At 44.1% G+C, this 20,546-nt stretch overlaps 6 protein-coding genes across 6 annotated transcripts; 3 read left to right on the top strand and 3 right to left on the bottom strand.

Moving 5' to 3' along the window:
• Positions 1-765: 765 nt before the first annotated feature.
• PADG_12334 (uncharacterized protein) lies at positions 766-1,014 on the top strand (the record flags this gene model as incomplete). The annotated part of the gene is made up of 1 exon (XM_010764874.1): positions 766-1,014. The coding sequence occupies one exon, from the start codon at positions 766-768 to the stop codon at positions 1,012-1,014; it is 249 nt and encodes an 82-aa protein (XP_010763176.1).
• Positions 1,015-1,844: 830 nt separating this feature from the next.
• PADG_07682 (uncharacterized protein) lies at positions 1,845-2,443 on the bottom strand (the record flags this gene model as incomplete). The annotated part of the gene is made up of 2 exons (XM_010764702.1): positions 1,845-1,878; positions 1,986-2,443. The coding sequence occupies 2 exons, from the start codon at positions 2,441-2,443 to the stop codon at positions 1,845-1,847; spliced, it is 492 nt and encodes a 163-aa protein (XP_010763004.1).
• Positions 2,444-4,452: 2,009 nt separating this feature from the next.
• PADG_07681 (uncharacterized protein) lies at positions 4,453-4,644 on the bottom strand (the record flags this gene model as incomplete). The annotated part of the gene is made up of 1 exon (XM_010764701.1): positions 4,453-4,644. The coding sequence occupies one exon, from the start codon at positions 4,642-4,644 to the stop codon at positions 4,453-4,455; it is 192 nt and encodes a 63-aa protein (XP_010763003.1).
• A 723-nt stretch (positions 4,645-5,367) lies between these two features.
• On the top strand, positions 5,368-7,240 carry PADG_07680 (uncharacterized protein; the record flags this gene model as incomplete). Its single annotated transcript, XM_010764700.1, has 5 exons — positions 5,368-5,446; positions 5,534-5,635; positions 5,700-5,854; positions 5,942-6,080; positions 6,159-7,240. 5 exons carry the CDS (start codon positions 5,368-5,370, stop codon positions 7,238-7,240), a joined length of 1,557 nt encoding a protein of 518 aa, XP_010763002.1.
• An 8,189-nt stretch (positions 7,241-15,429) lies between these two features.
• On the bottom strand, positions 15,430-17,544 carry PADG_07678 (uncharacterized protein; the record flags this gene model as incomplete). The annotated part of the gene is made up of 7 exons (XM_010764801.1): positions 15,430-15,456; positions 15,517-15,728; positions 15,810-16,071; positions 16,123-16,745; positions 16,807-17,332; positions 17,424-17,449; positions 17,517-17,544. 7 exons carry the CDS (start codon positions 17,542-17,544, stop codon positions 15,430-15,432), a joined length of 1,704 nt encoding a protein of 567 aa, XP_010763103.1.
• A 427-nt stretch (positions 17,545-17,971) lies between these two features.
• PADG_07677 (8-oxoguanine glycosylase OGG1) lies at positions 17,972-19,418 on the top strand (the record flags this gene model as incomplete). The annotated part of the gene is made up of 4 exons (XM_010764800.1): positions 17,972-18,066; positions 18,145-18,529; positions 18,596-18,992; positions 19,057-19,418. The coding sequence occupies 4 exons, from the start codon at positions 17,972-17,974 to the stop codon at positions 19,416-19,418; spliced, it is 1,239 nt and encodes a 412-aa protein (XP_010763102.1).
• Between the last annotated feature and the right edge of the window lie 1,128 nt (positions 19,419-20,546).

Below are 20,546 nucleotides of genomic sequence, written 5' to 3'. Positions count from 1 at the left end.
AGACAACCGATTCCCAGCGTTGAAGTGGCGGATATGCAGGAACTTTTCAGCTGTACACGCATCCTTGTTTAAACCTTTTATGCAAGGTGGGTTCTCCAATATGCAAACGCCATGCAGATGCAAAGAGTCGGACGTGCTTCTTAGGCGTAACAGGGGACGGTTAGCACGCTGCTCACTCGATTTGGGGGGGGGGGGGGGGGTTGGGGGACAATAACAATACATGTATCTCAGTCTCTAGAACACATTGATTTGAATTCCGCTCTTAGATTCCTCCCACTCCCTTTTGGCATAAATTATTCCAGCTGAATGGCTTTTGGCCTTTTGAACACAAGGGGTTGTCTTCTGTGACTAGCACAGAGGATAGAAAAACCGCCCTGGTATGGGATATGATTGAGACCGGCCGCCCGGGTAATCCTAAACCCCTTAATACGGTCCGCTTTCCCCATTCTATATATGTCGAAGGGGAAGTTTTAATCACTGGCGAAATTTCTGCTTGGGATGTTTTCCTTTGAATAGCTCGAGTTAACTAGTTACTAACTACATGGGCTGAAGGTGACTTGAGACAGTCATAGAAATCCAGGACTTCCCCTGCATACAGAGAGAAAAACCTCTATGAATGAGCATTCTACATAAACCATATGTCTACATAAACTACGTCAAACGCAGGGACATTCACAACAGTCCTAGTTTGCCACAACTGGTTCACATTTCTCCCCCGAAGACAAATTCCTGATCCATATTCCGTGCCAATGGAACGTTTTCGCCATGGTCTTCCCGATGGCTGTGCCATCAATCACCGCAGCAACATCATGGTTACATGCCATCAGCCATATCGATCGTGTTCTGGCAATTGTTGAATGGGCTGGCTGCCTTGAGAAGTTATTGCGAGGCCCGCAAGGCGCAGTACACTACGATTATAGGAATCGTCGACGAAGTATTTTGCCAATGATTCCGGATCAATATGCAAACACCTGGGATGCGTGGGATTATTACACCACTGCTATGGGATGTTAGGTCAGGCGTGTGGATTTATTAATATATAATACAAATATATATATGGTTTTTCTATACTTCAACTATCACTCAGTAAGTCTTGTGGAGAACTGGGGGTTAATTCCTTGCCAGGGAAGCATAACATTGTATCGCACGTTGGAAGCAAATATAAAAGTGACTGAAACAGCTCTCGACATTTCTGCTAGTAATCGCCTCCTGTTTCAGATTCTGCAGTCAATCTTGCGCTGCCGGCTCAGCTTTTGCATGTTCATCTGAGGTATCTAACTACGTAACCGAGCTGGCTTCAACCGACTTGGCAATAACGTTAACTATCGTTACCATCTCGGGCCCTAGTTAGCTGCTTGTCCAGCGCTCACCATGCCTTCCACTCACCTTTCCGGCCATCCAATTAATCAGGTAAACCCGATTACAATGAACAAGGAATTATGCGATTATTGATTGGGAGACCCATGGAGTGTCAAGCACATGGTCTTCATTAAACGTGGATATCGCGAGGATGGTGAGAGGTTGCAAATGGAGAAATTAAGCGCAAACCTGAAAGGTTGGCCTTTCATTGTTAACATTGCAATTTGTTTTGTAATGGAATTATGCTGCTTAGATATAAGAAGGAAAATAAATAAGCAGTTTCTGTTCCTCCGTTTCGAGAATGCCTCAGAAGAAGGTAGCGTTTATGGAGAGGTTCACATGGGGGACAGCCGTCTCCATCATTTTACCGAAACTAACATTTCTGGGAGAAGAGATGTTAATAGAGTCTCATTTTCCCGGTATCGCTTCTGGCAGTAATGTGAAGAAGTAGCTGTGAGGATCTCCCTTCTGTCAGACTAAAACAGCTACTGTTTTTGCTCTTCAGTTTCCCGTGCCGAACTACGGATGGAGAGTTACAAGATGGATGGTATAAAAATGCCTTGACCACAACATTGATGTTGAAATAACAAGAAGGGCACGTCGTCCAGAGCCGGCGCGAAACACACTTGCAGATCCAGATCGATCTCCCCGTCCCCGTCCCCGTCCCCGTGTCCGCTCGTAACAATCCTTTTCGATTTCCCATACTTAAGAACACCTCTGTGATATTTGTGCGATTCCTACGGGAGAAAACAGGTTCGTACGTAGGGACTTTAGGATATGGGGGTGCAGCCGTTTCACCAGAGCCATGGAACGACCTTTCCCCGGGGTGCTCCATTTTATCCACCTCCCCCGTCATCCTCCAGGATTCAAATGTTTCTTTTCCTCCTGTTTTTGGGTTCAATTGATGCGGGAGAAAGGGTTGAGCTTCTTTCACGCTTTTCACGTTATATTCTTCACGAGATGTGAAGTCGTGGAACCATAGTATCCCTTTTGAGACACCCAAGTATTTCTGAGGCATTCGGAAGTACTCCGTGCTCGGCAGATCCATGCATGTCGCTGTCAATTCCGGAAGGGCACGCGCCATGTGATTGAATGATTGTGGACAACCCAGAGGTTTTCTCTTCTGATAACTTGTTAATATGTCGGGTTATATCCAAATCAGTCATTTGACGAACAACGCGCTCGGAAATTATAGCGGCAGTGATTTGCTCCGCTCATAAGAGTTTTCCACTAAACAAGCAAGGCCTTTTGAACTGGAGAGCTCGGTCCCAGATCTTATCCCATGCCCGCTGACATTTTGGTTGTTTTCTCCGACTTCTGTCATTTCGGCCATTATAACTATATAATTGCATCTTATTGCTGGACACCACGCTTTCTTGACAAGATTAAGGCGCGATTTTAGCAATATTACCAGTCAATGTCTTCCTACGTGTTTTAAGGCTGCGAACAACAATTTTTGTTTGTCGAGAATAATACCCACTTGAGGGGAGTTGAATTGGAATTTTCCTGGTTGTGTTGGGGAAGTGTCAAGAGTTTTAGCCAGTTAGCTAGCTCCAAGTCCAAAAAGATAATCTATGTCAATGGGCAAACAAAAGTAGTGGAGAAAGAAACAATGTCATTGTTATCAGCCAACCTTGTGGCGGAAAGCTGTCATTTGTGCGTGCAATAAATAAGCCGATTCCTAAAGGCGAAACCGGCGTCCTCTTTTCGCTGCCATCTACTATCTACTCGCAGAACCCGCAGCTGAAGAACAGGAGGAACCAGTCAGCGAGCAGCGTAGATAGTTAACTACAAGACACATCTCCACCTCAGCTTCAGGCTTGCCCAGTCAGCCTGCTTGCTCGATTCCCACGTAACTACACTTCATAACGAGTTACCATCCAGTCGAAGGATAGATGAACTTCGATAGGGCTTATTCAAGCGGGCGAATGTGTCCTGCGCAACACCTAACCACGCCAGAAGTAGCGCCGTATTAATATCTAGCAGAGCTATTGTCAGGCGGGATGAAGGTGAAGAAATGCTGCAGGCACAGAGTAGTTTCTCCGGCGGACATGAAATGGGGCCCTGGCCTGCGGGACCGCGGTGTGTTTTGCTCTGCTCGCACCGTCCATCCTCCAGCTTACTTGGTTAAACTGGTTAGCCAACCTCCTTGGGCCCTCGCCGTCGTGAATTCAACAGCGACTTCTCCACTTCACTTCGGAGCCCCGCCAGCCACAGACCCTATGGTAGCCGGTTATTCCAACGTTGTTTTTATTATTATGTATTATTTTATTATTTACTTTTAATTAATGGGCAAGGGGATAGCAGGGTACATAAGCAGGAGGAGTTAGTTTAATAGGTCCGCTAATACCAACCATTTCATGAACGAACGGCCTCGAAGCCGTGCTCCATGTTTGCTCGCCCTTTGGGGTTCATCAGCAAAGTGCCCAGCAAAGTCCCCAGCAACTAACATCCATGATGGAAGGCAGGAGACTTCATTGGACCTCTTGTGTACGACACCATTTCCTACGACGACGACTGCTGATTGATGTTGTTGCTGTTACTGTGTCCTGCTTGTCGCTTACAGCTACACGCTGCCGGTAGTTAACTAATCGCAGACCTTTTTCCCCTATCCCGACCCGGTCATCTGCCCCGGGGATTCCCATCAGGGCGCTGCAACCAACTAACTACGCGGGCTTGTACGGAGTCTGCTCTAGCCCAGCCACCTCGTGCTTGTGGTGGGGGGGGGGGGGGGGGGTTATCCTCGTTTTCATTTGCCTGGAATCCCTTCTTCCCAACGATCTTCGGTAGTTCTGTCAGTCGATGGTGTTTCCCGTCCGCTTGGCAAACTCAACTCTGCTCTGTGCGCCTTTTCAAACCTCCCCAACTACTTTAACAATAACATTCAGACTTCTCCCCGCCCCTCACTAGCCCATGAGGAATAACTGATGCATCCTTGAACATCACTTCTGACGTCTTCTACCCCTCTGCGAGTCAGGGTGTAGGGAAGATGGAAGTTCCTCCGTTGCCAATCATACCACAGCTAACTAACTCCTGGGCCGATGGTTCTGTCTTGGCGCAGCCTCCTGAGGCCCAGTCGATGGGTTCGAATGCTTATCCGCCCACATCGAGGCACCTCGGAACGCCTTGGTGTCGACAAATAACGTGTGCAGAATCCCTGTAAACCCGTGCGGGACATCTGGATTTGCCTGCTGTGCCTGGAAGCGCAAGGATGTCGAGCATGCCGCGGACAGGGGACTCGACTAGAGGTTGGTCGCATTTGAACCTGATAGGTTGAGACACCATGGTTGGTGGAACTTCTCATCCATCGTGCTCATACCTACCACATCGTAGAATTGGGTTCCCCCCGAGAGATTGTCCCACTTTACCGATTACCCACAGCCTTCCATTCTGTCTGTCCTCTTGTCCCCTTGTGCTCGGGTGCTCTGGGTATGTTGGAACCCCGCTGGAGAGTAACCCTAGGTGCCCATTTTCAAATGCTTTTGCTCTCCTCCTTCGCGAATGTGCGTGCTTGGTGTCAAAAAGAGCAATCCTGGTAATATTCCTTTTGGCTAATGTTGTCTTCCAATTGTATTCCTCAATACATTGTGTAGTCACTCCTTGATTCTCTTATTATATTGACAATTCCCGGCTGGCTATAATTTTTGGCACCCTGATGGAACTCCTTCTCTTAGTTTCGCGAGGCGTATACTCCATGCTTCATTTCCTTGTGAAGTAGATTTTACATGTTCTTCATCCTGTTCTTCAATAGAAACAGCTCTCGTTGCAGGTCTACCGCAACTCTATATTCGTTTCTACGAACCCGCCGCTCCTTACGTCCGGGATATAATAAACAATTGTCGCTTTCAGGGGGCAAAGCTTGAGAATACGGCCGACGTATATCGATCATATATCCACACCGGTCACATCCGATGTGCTCCGGGAGGATATGACATTGTTCTATACGTCCTTTAGGGATCGATAAACTGAAGGAACGAAACCACCACCTTCAATTAGACGACCTCAGACATGGTCGACCCCTTAGATAAATATGGGCTCTGTCCGGTCCCGTTCATGCAGGAAGACCTCTTCCCGTCCAGTGGCGGATGTGAGTTAAGCTTTCAATTTTGTGTGTTCTCATTTGAACTAACCACTGTTCCCCTGAGGCGCCTGTGCTAAAACTATATATTCACAGTTGTGACCGGCAGATGGTGCGAGAAAATCCCCGTTGGTTTACAAGGGAATAATATCTCTTGCTGTCTCCCATGCCCGCATGCAGGCTGGAGATACCCTGATGGTATTGACATGCCTCCTCTCCCCCGCTGGTTCGAACTTGATGTTTAACTAACACAACGCGAAAGAATTTTTGAAGAAGATGGAAGTTGCGAATTGGATTGCAGTTGTAATATTCTCCTTGAACTGTCTTCTGTTGCTCAGCTTTGCGGTTTTGCCCGTGAAATGGACGCACCGCCATTATCTGAGTGTCTGTTTCGTGATTGGGATTATATTTATGGAGGTATTTGGTCGCTCATCTCTGTGCCCTTTCAAGATCATTTTCAATATTTGGTCCGAGAAGGCATCCGGTTGACTCGCGTTTGAACAGCTCTCCTTTATTGTCCCGTTGATCGCTGAACCAAATGAATGCTTTAACGAGATTACCCCTAACGACATGAAGTCGGATCTAGCATGTTCCTTTTCAGGCGCATTTATTATATTTGGTGGCTGGGCCGTCATCGTATGGAGTATGGTCTCAATTATTTTACGCTCTGTGTATTATTCCAAATATATATCATGCCCGCCATGCTAACCTTGTGCCAAAGGTTTCTGTCGCGCCTTATCACTGCACCTGCAGATATGTTGGGATGTTGTCCCCGGGAACAAATTCTTTTATACGACGTTGACATTAGGTTGGATCATACCGGCGATTGGATTGGCGCTTGGGTTAGCCATAACAGGGACGTCATATCGATTTGGTAGCATATGCCATATTAATCATGACAATAGCTTGGCGGATTTCTGGGGCCCATTGATGGCCCTAGCTGCTGCTGCGCTGGTGATCCAGTTCGTGACGTTGGCATATTGCATCCACGTCTACGTCAGATCACTTCTTGACAACAACCCTACCACGGATAACAGTTCTGTTCTTCCATCATCCCACCCCGGCAGTGTACGGACGCTCTCGGCACGCCAAGCGTACCGTCGTGTGAAAAGGGTTATCCAGTTGCAATGGAGAGGAATTGCCGTTGTGCTTACAATTATCGTGAACGTGATTTTCTTCACAGTCATATTTCTATCGCTGGATAACAGTGTCAGACGGACACCGGAGCTGGTGGAAAACTCCAAACGCTGGGTGTTCTGCCTTGTATTTTCCCAAGGCAATAAAAAATTGTGCGCACCAAGAGCCTCACATCTAGGCCCCAATGAGGCGTCCATCTTTGCCGTCTTGGTTCTTTTAGCCCTAAGTGGACTATGGACCCTTCTCTTTCTTGGTCGATACTCCATGTTTCTTGGCTGGATAGACCTCATCAAACGAAAGACGATGCGCAGCGGAGAATTCGTGTCCGCGGATGCTCGTGGTGGAGCTTCCAGCCGAGCCTATGAGATGATAAACCCATCCCGAAAAGAAGAGGTCAAGACGCCTGACCTTCTGCTCTCTTCAAGCCCGTCGCATCTCTCGATGTCCACTCTTCGATTTTCCAATGGAAAAGTCGATTCAGAAGCTTATACTCGCGAAATCAAATATACCAGTCCTGCACTTAGCTTTTCCACACCTCGTCCCCCGAGTGCTTCCCATAATAATCAGCACCACCGCTATACGAACAGCCAAGATTGGAATCCGCAGTCATCGTTTGCTCGGAGCGGGCCCGGAGGACCATACTGGTATGACGAAACCAACCCGTGACAATTCCTCTTTTGACTGGAAAAAAAAAAATAAAAATAAAAAAATAAAAACATCAAAGCTTGCCTTTTCCCTACGGACTTAATGTACAAACTTCTTTATACCTATTTATTTATTTTGGCCAATCGGCTTGCGCGTCCGATTTCATGGCATATACTTTCGCTTCCGGGCCATTTTTCCCTTGTGCCCATCAACTCCGTGCACTCTCAGACTGGATTTGTGGCCAGCGTTGCACCATGGTACTTTTCCTTCTGTTGTGTACGCGATAACGCTAATGCAGAGCTTAATGCGTCTTGTTATCTGCAAACCCCTTTTAAATTCTCTTATTTGTCTACACCCTTTTCGGAGTTTCCTTTGTGCCCATTTCCTGTTAAACGTGTACTTGTATGTCTTTGGCCATTCCTATATTTGCGGAGCCCCGTGGTTCCTTTTATAAAATCGGCCTATGGAAAGATGCCCAGAAGGGAAAAGTGGAAAACGCATTCGAATGTTTGTGTTGCTCATGGTGTATTAAAACGCCGGAATAATGTCTTTTTTATTCTATTTTTATTTTTTACTATTTTTTATGGTGTCTTTCTGGGATCAAGCATGGCGTGTGGTAGCGTAGGGATTTCATTTTTACCTCTTATCCGCGCTCGACTTTGCTTAATATTTCTTCTTGGATGGGGTATCTGGTGGCGTTAATTTCTTGCCTTTCTGATATCGTTGTTCCCTACACACAAGACCGTGGCCATGTAACAATGCAAATTGGAGAGAGCCCTGGGGTTAACTACTGTGTGTGCTTTGAAGAATCTTGACGGGAAGATCGATACGAACCATAGTAATTCACACTTTCATGCTTAACTGTTGGAATAATTACTGGTTTGTGATTTCGAGAAGAATTGTAAAAGACATTCGTTCGATGGTTCTAGATGATAATCCCTGGACATAGGATTAGGCGATGGGACAACACGGAGCATTTCCTCGTATAGTCTGATTCCTTACAATCCAGAAAACCAAGAGCAATTCCCGTATTTTCCTGGTCCTACAATCGGGTGTTGTCTTTGGAACGGAACGGAATGTGTTGGAGCCAGTTTCGTTATATATCAACATGTTAATTGCACGAACACTAGAAAACTTTTCCCCATATTTACTCCTATGCAACAGTTAAAAGTTGCATTATCATAACCCTTTCCAAAACATTCACCCCGTGCATTTCAGCCCTGCAGACCTTTCAGCGGAGAAAAGCTTCAACCGACAGGAAACGACCTAGGACTGCATTGTCCAGGAAAACCGCTTTTGTACGTTAAGGAATACCTGTCCATTACACGTCCAACCGCTCCATCCCACAGCTCTACATGGGCATGGAATCTCATCTGGCGCATATAACTATCCTAGCATGGGTAGTTAGGAGTTAAGGGGAATCGCGGGCCGATGCAACCAACACAGGGATTCCCCTATTACGGATCTGTGCTCACAGGGGATGAATATATAACTCCCAACCTTCTAGAAGTTGTTTTCTTAAGCACACGGAAGGGACTAGAAAACTAACCCTTCTAGACGTTTCGGTCTGCTCAGCCCGTATTTAACAAGAGGAAGACCAATATCCCAATGATGTATGGGTTGTCATTTCATCCAAACCCTCTGATCTCGACCATTCTCGGTCCTGGACATGTGTTTTGTCAAGGTTCAGATTCCCGATGCTGATTTTGGCGCAGACTCGAGCCCCCAAAAACCTCATCCAAAATACGTATATTGCATATATTATGTTTCCGACGACGTTGTGCAATTCCTTCTGCCTGGAGGTTAGCAGCCTCAGCGGAGGGAGGCAAAAAGCTCTCAGGGCCTGTAAGGTATAAAAAGCAACACATATTCCACATGCATTTCTGCTCCTCTCGTCCCCGATTTTCTTCAGTTACAGGTAAATACCGAGGAAGGTCGGCGCGCTCTGGCAAGGCAAATGACAAGAGCTAGCAGGATGATAATTACAGGGCAACCAATCATTAAGTCCGGGCATTTGGGAACAGCCATTGTAGTCTTGCTATCCTGAACAATTGATGGCCAGCTGGCATGAATAAAAGAGGACGTCCTTAGCTTGCCCAATGCTGAACTGGGAACGGTCTGGGGCAGCCATCAGTGGGGGCTGTCGAACACACAGACAGGACAGGACCGCCGGCACAGATATTGATTTTTTGCAATAAAATCAAGCATTTTGCCTCCAGGAGTGATTGCTAGGGCGGCCACCTCTCATATTCTCCCGTCTATCTCGAGTGTGGTGCTGGTGGAGCCTCGAAAAACGTCTTCGGTCTGCCAGTGATAGTAGCATTGTCAATGTGAGTTCGACAATCAAGGAAGAGCGTTCCCTGGATTTGGAATCAAAGATTGCACATTGTCGTTGAAGAACCGTTATCGTACCCAAAATATGGGGATCCAAGGATTCTCGAGAGATCAGATTTGCAGTCCCGCTCGAGTTTCCTTAAGGAGGCTTTTTGTTAAGTTGCTTGCTAGTTAGTCACTTAAAACCCAAACAAAGTCTTTGTCCACTGTATATCTTAAAGTTTTAACGTGACTTAACGTAAACCGCCACACAACGCACGCCTCTACAAGCAAGCAACCACCCAAGGAATTCCACCAATTTCTCAACCACCCATGAATTTATTTAATTTAAATTAAAAATATATATCTAGTAGAAGGAATAGATCATATAAAAATGTATAGTTAATCCAAAAATCTAGATGGAAGTCGAATAATGCGGCCACAACGTGATAATTGCGGGGTGGGCGAAGAAGGAATTGACGGCGACGTGGAGGAACTGCTAGAAGAAGTAGGTCGTAGGGAGCTTGCTGATAGGCGTGTAATTGACTGATTACCGGATTGGGAAGGTTGTATAGGGTTGGCCTGGTTAGATTTTTCGCCAGGCCCCTGGCTTCGTACGGCCTTTGTAGGGGATTTGGCTGACCTGGCTGATCTGGCGGCGGCAACGAGATTTTGATCTCTAGAAAGCTTTAACTCTCTAGTAGCTTGCTGAGCAGCTTCCTTATCAGTCTTCTTTCGCTCAGCAGCTAGTTTACGAGCAGCCACGCGAGCAGCAACCTCAGCTTTTTGTCTCTCTCGCTTCTGAGCATTAGCCAGCCTAAGAGCTCGAGTTGCAGCTTGCTTTGCAGCTTTTACGATCGCTTTCTCTTGACGTAATATATCCTGTTGAAGCTTGCCTGCTGCTTTTTCAGCAGCCTCACTAATCTTAGCAGCCTCGTCGGTCTCAAGCTGCTGACGTGCTGCCGCAATCCTAGAAGGTGAAAAGAATTGAGCAGCACGCGAATTCTCTTTATCCACAAGACCTAGAGGCTTTCCACGTTGGCGGCGCTTCTTCTCCTTTCGTAAAGCTTCGTATAGAAGCTTATTTTCATGCTGCAAAATCTCTTTTTCAAAAACTAGTCTTTCACTAGCATGAACGATTTTTCGGAACCCAGTAGAGATTCTTCGCCGTTGATTTAACTTCTTAACTGCCCGTCGCAGTCCTCGTATGGTAGTGGGTGTGACTGGCTCTGCTGTGACTGGAGTGCTTGGTCTAGCAAGCTTGCTAAGCACCCGATCTGGTGAGAGAGGATAAATGCCAGTAGCAGCAAATCCAGACTCTATATTTGACTTCGTGACAGCTTGCTTCCAGGCGTTGTGGAATAATAAAAAGAAGTTGCGTTTTTTAATGGATACACCTCCCATTGCTGAGCGTAAGAATAAATCCACCTGCTGAGAGTATGCCTTTGATAAAGGTCCAAAAATACCAGCATCCAAAGGCTGCAAGCGATGAGTTGAATGAGGCGGCAGTACAGCAAGGATAATACGATTTTGATCAGCGTAGTTGATGAATTTCATATTGACATGAGAAGAATGGCCGTCAAGGATGAGCAGGCGCCAGGCTCCATTCCTAGCCTTTGTATGAGGATTAAAGACCCGTTGCAGCCAATGTAATCCATATTGATCACTGCTCCAGCCGTTCGGGGAGGCAGCAAAAAAGACCTCATGCTCTTTAGAATCAAAATCTTCTAGCCACGTATCTTGCAAATCCCCGGAGTCTGACTGATATATAAGACCTGGCGGCGTTGACCTTCCACTGGCTGATATGGCGGCTAGCAAAGAGATGAATTCTCTACTCCCATCCTGAATCGTGCCTAGCAAGCTCCCGCTCTTAAGCTGCTGTACAGAGACTATTCGCTTGCTGATTTGCATGACGCCCATAAGAAAGCCCTTCTCATCAAGATTCCACGTATTAGATGGTCGAATGTTGAATTTTTTGACCTTTTCGTCTAGCTAAGATGCTCAAGCATTAGCAACCCCTCATTAAATTGCAGGCAATGTAAATAAAAATCAATCAAATACAAGCTGGAAAAAGTGCTGAAAATACTCAGAATTATCAGCTCTCTTGTGTTTTTGATCAATTGCTCATAAATATAGGCTTTTGATGCGATCCTTGTGGTGTTGACAAAATCTAGAGATCCAATGCTCGCCAATCGGCTCCTGAAGGATTTCTTCAACTAGATTTTGAAGAATTCGAGGTGTAGGAGGAAAGCCACGGTCCGTAAGACGATTTATATATCGAATAAGCTCTTCCTCTTGAGAGTTCGTAAGTTTCTGTCTATATAGGGAGTCGGCAGTTTCTCAAGACACTGATTTGCCCGTAACGCGTCGCATAAGTGTAGTTCGATGAATTCCGTATTTTTTTGCAACAGTAGTATAATTGCCAGCCTCTTGCGAAAGGAATTCAGCCACTGCGAGCTCTACAGCTTCTTTGGTTGGCATGTTGTAGATGATTGAAGGTGGAAGGTTGGGTTCAAAAATCGGCTTTTTGGGGCGTGCGTTGTGTGGCGGCGTGCGTTGTGTGGCGGTTTACGTTACCACTAAATGAGCTGTACCACTAAATGAGCCACATTTTTGCGATACACTGCAATTTAATTCAACAACTTCCACTGCTGTGAGATGTCAAACAAAGAAGCTATTCAACTTGCAATTAAGGATTTAAGAGCTCAAAAGATCAAAAATTATGCTGCAATTGCTAGGAAGCACTCAATCAATAAAGAAACACTGTGTCATCATTATAATGACTTGCCACTTGCACAGGATAAACCAGTCTCTTAACATAAGAAGAAGCTCTCAAATCAGCAAGAACAAATGCTTTTGCTTCATATAGAGAAGCTTGCAGCTCACAGCTTTGCTCCTACACCTCAAATCATTCAAAATCTCATTGTGGAAATCATCAAAGAATCTGTTGAAATCCATTGAATGAGATACTTTACTAAATACTATAAGACTTAAATTTAAAGAATTTATGTCCATGGCATTGATTAAAAACATAAAATAGCAGATAATTCTACTCATTTTGAGCATTACTTCCAGCTAGTATTTTGATCTTTTGCTTATTTTCTTGCACTAAGTTCTCTATAGACTCTTGCTAATTATTTTGCTATATGACTATATAGTTGAATGAGAAGATTGAAAAATACAATATTGAGTTATCAAATATCTACAATTTTGATAAAAAGAGCTTCTTAATTAACATCAGTCAGACTACTAAGTGGATTGTTCCAGTTAAAGCTCTGAAGATAAAGTAAATTACTGCAGTTCAAGATGATAGCTATAAATTCATCTCTCTACTCACAGCAATATGTGCAAATGAAACAGCTCTTTCACTTATTTTTATTTATCAAGAAGAGTCTCATGATATGTTAAATATATGACTAGAGAATCTGAATAAGAATAATATAGCTTATTTTACAATTTTTGAAAAAGATTGAAATAATGATAACTATAAGCTTAACTGAGTGAAGTGAATTTTTGATAAGCACATCAAGACTAAAGCAGACTGCAAAAAATGTCTTCTTATTCTAGATGAATACTTTTCTCATGTCAATATGAAATTTATTGATTTTGCAGATTAAAATTGAATTTTTCTTGTAGTACTATCTTCACATTCAACTTACTGACTGCAATTTTTAAATATTGACATCTTTAGTTCTTTAGCAGAAGCATATTTTCATAATGTCAATAATCTTCTTTGCAGTGAATTTGAATTTATTTGAATGATAAAAAGAAGCTTTTTATCAGTATTCAATTCCACATGAGATCAGTCTTTAATGATTAAAAATATTCAATCTGCATTTGCTGTCACTGATATTCATTCTTTTACTTCTAAGTGTGTTCTTTACTGATTTACAAAATAGTTTATATCTTTAGTCAATTTAGCTTTAACTGAGATTGCTATATCTACAACTATCTGTGCTCTTCAATGTGATATTAAGAGAATTCAAATTCAGCAGAGTCTGCTCTATAAAGATATGAAAAAGATTTTACATACTAGTGAGAAGCTTGTCTTTGAAAAGAAGGTGCTTGCACATGAGAATAAGACTCTAATTAAAGCTTTATTCAATGAAAAGAAGTGACAACAGTGTGAAAAGCTCTTAGATCTATTGAATCTGAAGCAGCAGTCTGGCTAGACTCAATTCTTCTTATCATTCAAGATTTAACAAACTCATGAGAGGATTCAGAAAGCAGATTACAAAAAAGAGAAGAAAGCTGCTCAACAAGCTCAAGAGTAACTTCAATGTGATCTCTAAAAAGCACATGAAGTTAAAGAGGCTCAGTAAAAATGAATTGAATGACAAGCAGCTTAGGTAGCAGCTCAGACAGCAGCTCACAAAGCTTATGAGGAAGAGAAGGCTAGAAAGACAGAGCAGCATGAAGCTTAGCAGCTTGCTAGAGAGGCTAAAAAGACTCAGCTTGAAGCTGAGAAGCAAGAATGAGCTTATACTTATGCTGCAAAGTGAAAATTGGTCAGTTCAACTACAGCTGCTTCAAAATGACAGCAGAAGCAGGCACCTACAGCAGATTCTAATCCTTTAAACCCTATCCAACCTTCCAGTCTAGGAAATGAGGTCAACCTTAATCCCCTGGAGCAGCTTACTGCTGCTTCTACTACTAATTCAGAAATTGACACTTTTTTGATCAATCTCCTTACTCTATGCTAAATCTTCTGTCATGGTTGCATTCTTCAGTCAAGCACACATCTATTTTATTAAACCACCTATTTTGTATGGAACTATAGAATACTCTCATTACTATTTAATAATCTAATTAATATTTATTTTGTTGTTGTGGAATTAATTAGATACTAGCAAGTTGAGGCAGTTTTGCTGAGAGCAGCTCGTTTAGTGGTAAGTCACGTTAGTGGTGTCACGTTACACATTGGCGATACGCTGCTGAATTTTTGTTGAAGTAAAAACTCATGTCATTGATTCCCATTTTTTTTCTTCTTCTCTTGGTTAGGTGATTAATTAATTCAATCTGGCTGGTTTTCTTTTTCTTTTCTTTTCTTTTCTTTTTTTATTTCCTATCAAGTTGGAGGATATGACAAAGGCAAAAGCAGGCCACGGAGGATGGTTTCTTGCCGCTGATCTACGAGTACACCATCGACCATGCAAACCATTCAGCTGAGGGTTAAACCCCATCTTTTGGAGCGAACGAAACAAGGTTCGGTACAATTGTAAGCTAGTTGGTCTCTTCCAAAGCTCATCAGATTCAATCAAGGGCTTAGCCGGTTAGAGCAGGCGTGGCAAGACAGTTGATACATGTCTGTGATTCATATCTTCCATTTTTCATCAGCCAGGACGAATGTGCGACAACAGCGATGAAAAAGGTTTCGATTCAAAAACAAACAAAAACAAAAATAAATAAATAAATAAATAAATAAATAAATAAATAAAAAACAGGGGGGGAATTCAGGACCACACGGTGCCCGCTGCTACCTCCTTATATAATCAAAGTTGGATATATTGGTTGATTTTTGGAGCGAAATAAGAAAATCAAACTGGCGTGAAATAAAGAGCAAGAAAAGAAGTAGTAAACTAATGTTTGAAGAAAACACATCACATTTGTTTCGCCATGGCCATCCATTCAACCGGCGATACTTCAATGAAAAAGAAATTAAAAGGAGAATCTTACAATATTCTGTTATGATACAGTGAAATTTGAATTGCCCAATGTTTCGGCCAAAAGTGATAAGAGAAACCAAAGCAGGTGAACTGGGAATATAGGGGCAAAGTGCCGTTTGAGAGAGAGGTTTAAAATAGATCCATCTCTTGGGCTGCGGCCACGGGTTTGCTAGACTTGTTTTCATTCAAATGACAGTCAAAGCTTTCAAAATTTTGCGCCGGCTGTATCGATTACCATGCGTTGACTTCGAAATTTTCCTGCGTAACATTAGACTCTCTGCCTCCTTGAATTCTGTTGGGATAAGAAAAAGAAGTTACCTCTGAGAAGTATGTCGTAACAACGGTACGATCCTGGAATTTCCTCCCTGCAAGAGCTTTGAGCGCTTTCGAGGCCGATTCGCTATTATCAAATTTGACATAGATTTTGCCAACACCTGCAGATTGTTTGTTGTTCCCAGTCGGTCTCGGAACCTTGAGTTCGACAACTTGTCCATATTTTGAGCATTCATCACGAACGTCATCGCAGATTTCTATATGCAGTACGTATTATTAGAGGTAATCGAACAGGGGGATTATTGAATAGAACAAAACAAAACACGGGGCCTGCACACCTTCGTAATCGTCATTATCCAGTAGCTCGTCAGTAGTTACCATGTTTAGCAATTGAAGCACACGGCCAGCTTCAATGTCTTGCGAGGTTGTTTTGGCATACATGGACATGGCATTAATGCCCATATCAAGCCCAGTAGCCTGGATGGTTCCGATACTTGCACGAACCACTCTAAGCCTCTTGTTGCCGAGTTCCATGCCATTTAGATTCTCAACCGCGATGTCTGTCGACATCGGGTCAAGATACTCGCAGAATGCAATGCCCTGTAGATAAAGTCAGTGTCAATGTTACAAGGGGTAAAACGGGCCACTTACCCGAGATTCACCCGTCTCACTATCCTTAACAAGAACAAACGACTTGAGCTCTCCAAAGGAAACGAGTAGCATGGTGACCGGCTCTTCCTCAATAAATGGAGGAATATTCGAAACACATATCTTGTTTGGTGTATCAGGAACTACGTTAGAAACAACACCCTCCCGGTGAGGCTCTTCTTCGCCTCCAACTGGAAGAATGTAGTCCTTCGGTCGACGTAACGATAGCCCTTGATTAGACCCATTTGCCTCTCCATTTGATGTATCCATGTCACCAGTGTCCTCCATAGTGATACCATCAAATGCCAGCGCAACGGTAGCATCGGCAGAACTTTTAAACTCAAGTAAACCAAAACTTCTGTCTTTTGATAGTTGAGCGGATACACACGGATCGACCCCTTTGATAACATTGAGACCATTCAACTGAAGGTTAAAGAACTGCACCAAGCTCTCCTCCGTTGCTGATGGCGGTATATTATGAACGAAAAGTCGCTTCGCTTGGCGAGAGTTTGAAGGCCTTAGAACGGTATTAATCGATGTTCCAGGAACAGGTTGGTTCATGAAAGCTTGTAGACGGCTCGGATCCACTGCCTGTTGGCGGGGTGCGCCAGGGAGAGGGAACATGCCTATATGAAGAGGTTAGGGAAAACACAGTTGCGCATGGATACGATATACATTTCGACTCACCGGAGAGCTTTGCCTGTTCCGCTGTTACATGCTCATAACCAGGGGGTTTGATATCCCACTGAGTAAGTCGGCGCTTCCGTTCGAGGATAGGAACAACGTCCGTCAAGTCTGGTGTGGGTTCTCTCTTTTTAGGTGGTGGACTTGCACTCCTCTTTCGGTCCCTGCCACCACCGAATGCATCGCGATCTCTACCTCTGCCTCCCCGGGATCTTTCGTCCGGCATATCTCTCTCGCGTCGGGAAGGTCTATCATCGTCATCTCTCCTATGATCACGTCGCCTATCACTTCTATCTCTATCCCATTCTCTCTCATCTCGCCGGCCTGAATACCTATCCTCCCGCTCTCTGGCGCGATAGTCACGACTAGAAGAATACAGGTCTGTCTCTTGTTCGCGCCGCCCTGACCTTGAACCGTGGTGAGGTGATCTTGACCTTCTTCTTTCTCTCTCCCGTCTGTCACTGCGATCGCCACGGCTACTGCGGTCTCCACGATCCCTTCGCTCTTCTCGGTCAGAGCGACCAGCTCCCTAAAATTATAAAATATAAGTAAAAATAAGCGAAAGAGAGACGTATAAGATGTTCAAACGCCGGGAAGAGCGGAAAAGAATAGCAACATACGTAGAAATCCTTCGACCGCCCCGGATCTGCAAAACGCCATGTGTCAGTAATAACCTCATTCAGGGATCAGTTTGAGGGGTCTTCTATCCTTACCTCTGGAGGAATGACTATCGCCGTTCATCCTGCCACAGCGGTGGATGGAGGGAATGAGAGTTCAAAAAAGTTAAGCGGAGCTGAAATAGCGTATGTGACGAGGACGAAGCCTGCAAATCGAATTTACTGGGAGAAAACAGAACGGAGAGCAATGGCTAGAAATATATAGGCAATGGTTATGTGCTCTCGCTCACAGTCGACATATAAAAAGGCAGAGATGGCGTGAACGTCGAAGAGCCGCGATTTAGCTCAAGAAGGCTTGGCGCGGCTTTCTGCCAGCTCTGCCCGACTCGGCGATGTCACGTGTTGCTTCCCGAAACTTTCCACGGTTCCAAACGTTGTTGAACGGATTGTCTCAGGGGGTTGGTTCAAACGTCCTCCCATAGTTCACCGACATTTCTATACAACCACCTTTTTTCAACGACTGGTGAGGGGCTATCGGTCTTCTCCCCGCAATGTCAATTGGCGCCTTTTCAGAATGGCGAAAGCTGCCGATAAGCTTGGCTGAGCTCTGCATAAACACTACTCTCCGCTGTGGCCAATCATTTCGGTGAGAGCCCAAAACAACCACAGCATCAAAACTATGGCTGCGCATGTCTAACAACATCCCACTTTCTGGGCGGTTTAGATGGCAGAAGTCGGGAGACAATGAATGGAGTTGCGCCCTTTATGGTCGCATCGTCTCCCTACGTCAAGACTCCACTCATCTTTATTATCGATCATATTTCCCCCCTACTGCATCTTCCCTTTTGACCCCTCCTTCTTCCGTACCACCATTAACGACGGAAGAGTTACCCAAGAAGCTTGATGATACAGATGCATTAATCTCCAACTACTTTAATTTAGAGTTGAACCTGAAGAGCTTGTATGAGCAATGGTCAACGGCAGACGAAAATTTCAAGAAGAAAGCTCCCCAGTTCACTGGTATCCGTATCTTGCGGCAGAATGCGTGGGAGGCGCTTATTTCGTTCATTTGCAGTAGCAACAACAATATAGCACGAATATCACAAATGGTATATATAGATACTCAAACAGCCTAACATGCTTCTTTCTTGTTCCTAACAAAACGTTTTGTTCAGGTAGAGAAACTATGCCTGAACTACGGTCAATTTATCGGATTCATAGACAAGAAACCGTATCATGATTTCCCGGCCCCCCAAGCATTGGCAGGTCGTGATGTCGAAGCACGCCTCCGTGAACTTGGATTCGGATACCGGGCAAAGTATATTTACCAAACTGCGCTTATTGTTGCCAACCATCGCGAGGAAGGATGGTTAAATTCTCTTCGTAATCCAGAGTGTCCATCGTTTGGTGCAAAACCTCTATCTGCTGGAGAAATGATGGAGGGAGGTAGAGAGGGATATCGAAAGGCTCATGATTGCCTCCTCGAGTTGCAAGGGGTTGGCCCCAAAGTCGCGGATTGCGTCTGCCTTATGGGGTTAGGCTGGGGGGAAGCGGTTCCCGTTGATACTCACGGTAGGTGACAATTCCCCCTATGTTTACTGCTAAGCTGTGATTTAGGTGCTAAATTGTTTTGCAGTATGGCAAATTGCGCAGCGGGATTATAAATTTGGCAAAGGCAAACATAAAAGTCTAACCAAAGCAACGTACGATGCTGTTGGGAACCATTTCCGGGGCCTTTGGGGAAAGGAGGCTGGCTGGGCGCACAGCGTCTTGTTTACGGCGGATCTGAAAACATTTTCAAAACGGTTAACCAATGAGGTAACCCTTGATGAGAAAATGGTTATAAAAGAGGATCCCGAAACAGAGGCGGAGATAATCACTAAAGTTTCACACAAGAGAGAAATATCTTGTGATTTTAAGGATGCGAAGACACAAGATGACCATATTGACACTAAATCGAACACTACTACGAAGAAACGACGAACTCGACGGGTATGACCTAACTAAACTCCGCAGTTCGTTCATCCTTTTCTCGCCGATCAAACTCTATATCGACGAGCAGTCCCACAACAGGGACGCTACCAAATCCTGATGTGATACCATATCCCTACGTCCCTAAAAAATTTTCTTCCTTCACCTTGTCAACTTGAGCCAGTTGTGTTGTTGAGTCACATCAAGGAGAAGTGTGATATGTCCAAATCTATCTCTTTAGCAAAATTTTCGGCAAAACATGAGTACTAACTTCTAAAACTGGTTTTTGACGACATAACTTTTCATTGCGACAAGAGAAACCCTTTAGCGTGTGCTCTGTCTAGTTTACATCTATTGCATTTGATTCCATGTGTGTTCCTTGAGCGGTTGTTCGCGCCACGGATATTCTGTACCCAGCCATTGTAAACCAAACGCGTGAAAGCATATATTGTTAGGGATCATATGATCCCTATGGAGTTGTGCTTGTCCTTGGTTCCAGTACAGACTTCTGGCGATAGGGTCTTTTTGCCAGGAAGTCTAACATATCTACACCTTGCCATCGGTTTTTGGGTGTGAGCTTTCGCTTATGGATGGATGTACTTACAAGTAACCGTTTATTTGGCCAATTGGTATGGCAACACCTAGTAAAGTTAAAAGGTCGTTTAAATGCAATTTAGAATTGACGATCTGGAGAAATCTCACTTTTTGCGGTCAAATGGAACAGTTGTAACTCTCTAAATTCGGCCCAAATATCCCCGTTCCATTGCTATTCAACATACAAGTATCAATATAAAGGCTCGACGAATGATTTCTGATTCAGATCAGGTCTCGAGACGTTACCGACAAAAGCCCTTTAGAGTTACCCTGTCGTATCGCGGGATCGACAAAATGTAGTAAATTTTTTGTGGAAGCTAAATATCATCAATGTGTATAATTAACAGTCTAACATGGTTCCTTGAACTCCATTAACACCTTCATTAGATGTATTCGTTCTGAGAGTCTCGAGCAAAAGAATGTATTACAAGGATACGTCAGTTGTATTTCCCAAATTCACAAATGAAGAGGAACAGCAGAACAATAGATAAATTAGCAATTGCATAGGTATTTTATTTTTTATTTTTTATTTTTTATTTTTATTTTATTTTATTTTATTTT

The sequence above is a fragment of the Paracoccidioides brasiliensis genome (genome assembly GCF_000150735.1).
Source record: "Paracoccidioides brasiliensis Pb18 unplaced genomic scaffold supercont2.12, whole genome shotgun sequence".
Taxonomy (NCBI): domain Eukaryota; kingdom Fungi; phylum Ascomycota; class Eurotiomycetes; order Onygenales; family Ajellomycetaceae; genus Paracoccidioides; species Paracoccidioides brasiliensis.
The sequence above is the reverse complement of the archived record's forward strand: the minus strand, read 5'-3'. Positions and strand labels throughout refer to the sequence as shown.